At 31.4% G+C, this 7,861-nt stretch overlaps 1 protein-coding gene across 1 annotated transcript; it reads right to left on the bottom strand.

The window, feature by feature from the left end:
• Nucleotides 1–844: 844 nt before the first annotated feature.
• Nucleotides 845–4,393, bottom strand: LOC142612937 (acyl-CoA-binding protein). Its single transcript, XM_075785112.1, has 4 exons — nt 4,124–4,393; nt 1,369–1,486; nt 1,201–1,263; nt 845–1,103 (listed from the first exon to the last, which is right to left on the bottom strand). The coding sequence occupies exons 1-4, from the start codon at nt 4,133–4,135 to the stop codon at nt 1,024–1,026; spliced, it is 273 nt and encodes a 90-aa protein (XP_075641227.1). The 5' UTR covers nt 4,136–4,393; the 3' UTR covers nt 845–1,023.
• Nucleotides 4,394–7,861: the final 3,468 nt, after the last annotated feature.

The following is a 7,861-nucleotide window of genomic DNA, read 5'->3' as shown; positions in this document are numbered from 1 at the left end:
TATTTCTTTTTATTAATATTTATAGTTCAACTATAATATTCAATTCTCTATATGAAATAAACATTAGTCTAGTTGGTATTATTTATATATTTAATGTATCAAATTAACCTTAATTTGATTAGTATTAACTAATTTTGTTTAATTAATATTTACATATTAAAGGCCCCCACATAAATTCTCCGCCTTAGGCCCCAAATTATGTTGGGCTGCCCCTGCAGTAACTAATAAGTAACTTTACTTAAATTTTTTTTTTGGTTCAATAAAAAAACTAGTCTTAAGAGATTTGCTTTTTTGTTACATAATCTAAGGTTACTTTTATTCTTTTTATTGTTATTTTTAATATAATCTATTTTAGTATGTGATTTTTTTTATTAATCTGTGTTCAAATGACTCAGTAATAGTGAGACCTAAAGATGGAATCCTTATTCGAAGCTCCATATAGACTTCTCCAGTCTCACCACTGAAGTCCAATGTTTCCAGTCAGTAACTTGTAATGCAAACAACGTTCCACTATACCCATACATGCCTTCTAGCATGCATCTTTCTGTTTCAGAGTCCAATGATGGCTTCCTCTAAATTCATAGATCATACAATGTTTATAGCTTTGTACTAAAAAGATTTTACAAGGACAAACATGTATATATTTATAGATCGACAAGGTAATTCCCCTTGCTTTGAGAGTGAAGAAGATTACTGTAGGAAAATTATATAAGAGGTCTAAGCTGCCAAACCTGAACAGCCCACCCATTTATGTATATTCAAGCAAAATAAAACAGCTCGAGCTAAACCAAAGCTCTGTTAAATCAGGAACTGTAGTGGGTTTCAAGGATATGACCAGACATAATTTATAATCAAAAGAAACATACTTAGTAAGAGTACAATTGCCATAACCACATCTAGTAGAAGTACCTGATAAACCTGATTCATTCATGCCGTTAAGAAATAACATATTACCAGTTTGAAAACTACAGATCATTATTTTCCATTCAATTTAAACATTTTAACACAGACATCAACAAGATATCAAGCAGATGCGGCAGCTTCTTCCAGCAACTGTTTCACCTTGGTGATATAATCACTCATCGCTTCATCCTTGGATTTCCCTGGAAGAGAAAACGTTAAAATTTTCTTAGTATAGGCCACAATAACACAGAGCAACTAAACTAACTAAATTGTTGCCACTGATCAGTAAACTGTTACCTTCAACAGCCTTCCAGGCATCCCATTTTGCTCTGTCCCTCATGTTGAATATTCCAGGACGGCCTGCAAATCAGATACAAAAGGCCATGACTTTTTTTTATAATGCAACAAGAGTACAAAGACTGACAATGAGTTAAAATGAGCATACAATTTGGCTCAGGTACTTACTGGTGTTCACTGGTCCAACAGTGGCTTGCTTGTAGAGACCGTAGAGAATAAGCTTGTTCTCATTTGTTGTATTCTCTGGCAGGGTCTTGGCTTTCTCTGCATGCTCTTCAAATTCCTCCTGCAATAACCCCAGTGTGGTCAGACTAGTGCAGTTTGATGCATGAATGTCAAGAGAGATGAATGAACAGAAGTCCACACATTAACAATGCCAAGCATAACAAAAAACCTGAAATTCCAAAACTAGATACCAATGTATTGTCCCTAATGCAACTAACGCTCTGTTTGTTTCAAAGTAAAATATTTGTAAATATAAAATATTTTACATGTAAAATATTTGCATTTTACCGTGTTTGATTGTCAACATGAAAATACAATGAAAATCATTTTCCAATTGTATGTTGGATTTTAATAACGTATAAGACCAGCGAAAATTCCTTGATGAAGATTACTCATCACAAGGTATATTGGATTAAAGGACATCATTCTTAAAAGTTAGGTGATAACCGCTGCGCTAAAACATTCTAATAAATAATCCAAAAGAAGAAAGCAAAGAAATGGATATAACAATGGAATTTATCAAACCAATTATAGCAAAAATTGAAGAATACTTGCTGGAGCAAACCGGACAACAGTGCGGCTATTTATTTCACCTACGTAGCAACATCAAGAATCTTAAAGATCAATTTCAAAAGCTGGGTGACAAGAGCCGTGGGGTGCAATCAGAAATTGACGCAGCTGAACAGAGAGATAATTGCACCTGGGGTTCAAAATTGGGTCAAAAAGGTAGACAACATCAACAACAGTGAAGATCTGCGCAGATTCCTTGATTTAGAAAGTTAGAGTGAATATGATGAGGTTGGTAGTGTCGATGATAATGGTTGGGGTCGGTCAGTGGCGTCAGTTAGTGGGTGGACAAGGGTGTGGGATGGGTGGAGATGAGAGAGTTGCGGCCTTGTGAGTGAGAGAGCTGAGAGATGGAGAGAGGGAGAAGAAATGAGAAAGTTAAGAGAGGGGAGAAGCTAATGAAGTGTCGGGAGTGAGAGAGGAGAAGAAAATGTAAAATGTTTTACCAATTTTTTAAGCGTAAAATATTTTACAGGTTTTGCCTTTGGTTTTTCCTTTGACTGAAAATATTTTACATTTGACCAATTATTTTACTGCAAAACAAACATGGTAAAATGTAAAAATATTTTCTTGAAAATATTTTACATCAAAACAAACAGAGCATAAGTAAGAAGAGGGTATCCCTTGACTAAATGCTAATGTTGTTTAGCAGACACAAATGGTCTCTTTTTGGCTCCAAGCTTCAAGTCTAAAATCCAGGAGCAGATTAGTGCATTTGGCTAGGCCAAATATAGCCAGCTTTTTTAGGCCTTTTGAGCTTATTTTGGCGCATCCCACACCAAATAACAAAACTTTTCCTCCTCTTATTTAAGTACTCCCAGCAAATAAGCAATCAACAAAACACATTCAAACGTCCACTTACTAGTAGCACACATGTGATTCAGTAAATTTTTTTTGTAAAATTGTTGTATTAAACTGCTTGTGCCACAGTTTTCTTGGCAAGAGGTAATGTTCAACTTTGGACTTATGTGCCCAAAGTAATTCCATACTAGATTATACTGCAATATGCTAGGGGACTGGGGATGCTTTGTTGAGCATATGTTTCTAAGGTACCACATCCTATTTGACAAGACAAGCATAAAATCAAATCACACCAATTGTAGATCTGGGAGGCATCATCAGACAAATTACCCTATCTACCTCAGTCCATCTGCATATTTGCAACCACTAAGAAAGTGCAGATTGAAATCCGGTGCAATAGCTAGGCAATTACCATCTCATGTGAGATGTAAAAGTTGTAGAGTAAAATTTGTTGTTAACCTTTTTAACCTCTTACTTTTACCCTATGAACTTTTACCCTATGAACTTTTACTTCTCACATGGAGATGGTACAAATCCATTAAGTGCACACAAAATGTTACATAATATATAAAAGGGCTAACTCGTGTTTTCAAAAAAAGATTTTAGTTATAATTGTGAAATGGTGAAATCGAAAACATGATTTCAGCCAACGTGTCCCGTACGCACTGTGTAACTATCACTACTCTATATAAAAGGTAGTACATGTGCACAAAAGTCCCACTTTTGTGGGGTCAGGGAATGGGACGGTCATGATAGGCAGTCTTAACCCCCAATTTTTTTGGAGAGACTAATTTTCAGACTTGAACTTGCAACATGTTGCTTATGGTCGAATACACTTGCCATCACACCAGATTATAAAAATCAATTCAAGTGTCAAATTTTCTAAACCCATGTTTTTTCCTTCCTTTTCTATTCATCAACACCCGAAATCAAATTGCATGCCAATTGCAGTGATACCACCCAGATCTGAATTAAGTCCTACCACACTCATAACTATTATTCAAAAGAACAGCAATACCATAAAAACAATAAAAACAACCCAATATAGATAACCCACTTAAGAATCATGGATGGGTACTGAAAATTAATCAACAAAACAACAGATCTGAGAAAATAAAACATAACAAGTGAGATTTGCAACAGATCTGAATTATGAAAAGAATAATAAAATATCAAATCAATTTGATAAGAGTAAAGAGCAAATAAGAAAGAGCAGTAATCAAACATAGATTTTGATACAAAGAGAGAGTGAGAGAGAGAGAGAGAAACGATGATTATACAAACAAACTAAGATCTAATAATCGTTTTAAGGAAAAGGGTTTCCACAAACCTTGAGACCCATGTTGCTTCTTTTCCTATGCTTTTGCTTTTCTTTTTTACTTCTAGTACTGGTTCTAGTTTTTATAGACTCGTTAACGTCTCATAGTTATTAACGAAATCTAAACGTTAAGGTTAGCATTTATATCACGCGGAATGGTGGGTGTGCCCTCCGCCGTTGTATTCATGTGTGAGTCAGTGTGACAGATAATGTTAGTTGCTATGTGGCTCCCACGCCACACCCCCAACGCTCTCATTCGTCGTTAGCATATCCCTTTTCCATGATTTTGATGTGCACGAGGTTTGGATATATTACAAGTGTTAAGTTACAATATTTTTATAATAGTATGAATTATAGGTGGTTAGTTGTTATTGGTTCTAATTTAAACTTATCATTAAAATTATTTTTTGCTCCACCACTAATAACTTGCCACTTCAAATTTATTGTGAAAATTTTGTAAATATAACATTTCTCTTTTTACTGTAATTTCATAATATCTGTTTTTTTAGGGAAGGTAAGTAATGCTTTAAAAATGTTGATTTCTTCTCAAAAATAAAAATGTTGATTTAAAAAAAAATTATTTTTTTACAATTATTATTATTTTTAATTTTCATAAAAATAGTATCAAACATTTCCTAAAATGGTCTGTTAATAAATGCACTAAAGACATGCATTAATTAGACTTATAAAGTTTACTTTTTATTTATTTGTTTTGAGTTTAATGTAATTTTTCAATTTGAATTTATCTATTGTTAGTGATGTTACACATGAAGAGATTTTTAAGAAACTAAAACTTAGGATTTCAAATGAAGTAAACGGCTAGATTTAGTGTGTGCTAATTTTTAGGAAAAAAACTTTTTATTTATTTATTTTGAGTTTAATGTAATTTTTCAATTTGAATTTATCTATTGTTAGTGATGTTACATTTGAAGAGATTTTTAAGAAACTAAAATTTAGGATTCCAAATGGAATAAACGGCTGAGTTTAGTGTGTGCTAATTTTCAGGAAAAAATGTATCAAACTTGTATGAAATATATTTAAATAGAGAGTGTGCTTCTTATAATAATTAAAAAATAGAGTGTGCTAATTTTAAGAAAAAAGTTTCTCTAGTAGTTTTTTTTTTTTAATTTTGTTGAGCTACAATTTTAAACCTATTTTTTATTTTTAAAGAATAGGAATTATATAATTAGATTAGGGGTATCTTTTATATTTTTTTGAAACCATAACTAACTTTCTGAATCCTCTTAATATATAGAGAAAAAAAAAATGCTAGAGATACAAACTTTATTATAAATTTTTTTACAAACTGCTGATGTAACAAGTGGTTATTGATAAATAAAAAAGTAATGTTAATGGTGAGTTTAGATAAGACCAGTAAAAAGTTAGTCACATTAACAGTTTGTAAAAATGTTGTAAAATAATTTGTGCATATAGTATTACTCATTAAAAAGAAGTGATGTTAGCTAGTGGGCCTAGATGAGAAACAATAGACCCTAAAAAAATGAAAAATTTAACTCAATTTTTTTCGACTATTTTCTTGTTTGCATTTAGATGAATTTTTTTTTAAAATACATAGAATCTTATAAAATGAAGGGATTTACATTCCTATTATTTAAAATTCCATCATTTATAAAATTTCTTATTTAGTTATAAGATTTATAGAAATTTTAAAATGATGAGAATTTGTATATAAAATAAAAAATACAAGTATTAAAACTAAAACTAGAAAATTATGTTAAAGAGCAACAGTAAATATAAATTGTCTTCCCATTTATGTGAGATTTCGTCTAGGAGATTACTCGTTTACTTAGATTTCGTCATTGTTTCTAGTTGTCGCCACCCCATTTCTCTCCACAAAAAAAAAAAAAAAAAAAAAAAATTTCCTATTGGCTTTTGATGCATATATGCTAGAGCATTAGCAGCAGCATAATTGATGCTCTAACATTTTAAATATCATATCAACAAAGATTTGGCTAAACTTTCTCAGAACCTTCATGCATTTAGGCTCTACCAACTAGCAAATGAATTGTTTCTCAAAAAAAAAAAAAAAAAAAAAAAAAAACTAGCAAATGAATTTATCAATGAACATTGTCTTAATACACTTATTGAGATCTTGTTCATTAATACACCAAATTATATATATATATATATATATATATATATATATATATATATATATATATATATATATATATATATATATATATATATATACTCTCTCTCTCTCTCTCAACAACAGTTGCTCTTTGCTTGCGCCATAAAAAGGAAGGCGGAGATCATGGGGAAGCTTTGTGTGAGTCATCTATTCACGGTAAAAGGTATGCATCATTGAGCTTGCGTATGCATCTCAAGTTTCCATTTGTGCTCTGTTTGTTTCAGTAGAAAACTTTGTGTAAAGATAGTTTTTTATATTTTTTAGTATTTGGTAATATAAAAAAAAAAAAAAACAAGTCAAAGAAAAACTATCTGCAGTCAACATAAAAAGTATGACTTATTTTTAGAGATTATTTTCCACTAATTTTTTTTGGAAACAATTCTATCTCACAACAAGCTAAATAAGAGAAGTTAGGAGATTGATTTTCAATTCATTTAAGGTTGCTACCAAATATAAAAAAATGAGATAGTTTTATAGAAAGTATTTTTTGAAAAATGACTCATTTTCTATAAAACATCACGAAACAAAATAGTTTTAGTTACTTAAATTGTTTTTAGTGGCTTAAATTGCTTTCTTTGGAGAGAGAGAGAGAGAGAGAGAGAGAGAGTATTTGATTGCATTAGGCAATGTGCACGTGGGGCCAACCACTTCAGCAAAAATTAGAAGGAGAATACTAAATGACAATCCCTTCCCATACTAATAATTTACAAAATGCATTGCCTTAGAAAAAAAAATTTAAATGCATGTTGAAAAGTGATACAATACAAGGGCTTACTAAACACTATCCACACCATAAAGGGTGTTATGGGCATACTAGTGTTGACCATTTTAATTTAAACTTAAGCTTAAAATAAAGTTGTTAAAATCAAAACCCTAAGCAAGATCAATATAGGGTTTCACGGATCAAATCATACCAATGGATGGAGAGTCTTAAGAACCTACTGTTCGTTGGAATAAAAATACAAAAAATTAATAATGATGTCGAATAATCATATCAAAAATAGAGTTTTACTTCAATATGTTTTATATCATATATCACTACATCTATGCAACTATGCTAATGAATTGAAATGAAAGAATTATTTTTCCCACCACCAAAAATTTGAAAGCCAAAAAAAACCCAAAATCATAGAGCTAAAGCACAATTAATTTTTCCCACCACTACATTGATTTAAAGTAAAACTGGAAGAAGAGATGAATGTGATAAATTGGGTTTTTCTTTCCTTTTTTTTTTTTTTTGGTGAGTTATGGTATAAGCCTACGTGTGGAGCTATTATGCTCCCATGCTTCAAATCACTAATAAAAAGGACAAGTTTTGTTCTTTATTTCTTCTTCTTTTTGTTTTCCCCCTGAACTGTCCTATTCCTATGTACACGTAGGTCTTGTTTAGGAGGAGTGAATGGAATGGAAAGAATAATTTTAGAATATTCTTCCCTTCTCTTGTTTGGGAGTTTTAATGGAATGAATGGAAAGTCAATTCCCTTGTTTGTAAGTTTAGGTGGAAGTAAATGGAATGGGTAGAAGGAAATACTCATTCCCCTCTATTCCCTTAAAACCTCAAATTTTCATTCCCCTTGAAATTGAGAGGGAATGAA

The sequence above is a fragment of the Castanea sativa genome, chromosome 10, assembly GCF_040712315.1.
Source record: "Castanea sativa cultivar Marrone di Chiusa Pesio chromosome 10, ASM4071231v1".
NCBI classification, from domain to species: domain Eukaryota; kingdom Viridiplantae; phylum Streptophyta; class Magnoliopsida; order Fagales; family Fagaceae; genus Castanea; species Castanea sativa.
The sequence above is the reverse complement of the archived record's forward strand: the minus strand, read 5'-3'. Positions and strand labels throughout refer to the sequence as shown.

Coding starts and splice junctions, on each gene's coding strand:
- LOC142612937 (XM_075785112.1), bottom strand. Junction 1,264..1,368: donor TGTTGGACCAGTGAACACCA/GTAAGTACCTGA, acceptor TCTGATTTGCAG/GCCGTCCTGGAATATTCAAC. Junction 1,104..1,200: donor TGCCTGGAAGGCTGTTGAAG/GTAACAGTTTAC, acceptor TTTCTCTTCCAG/GGAAATCCAAGGATGAAGCG.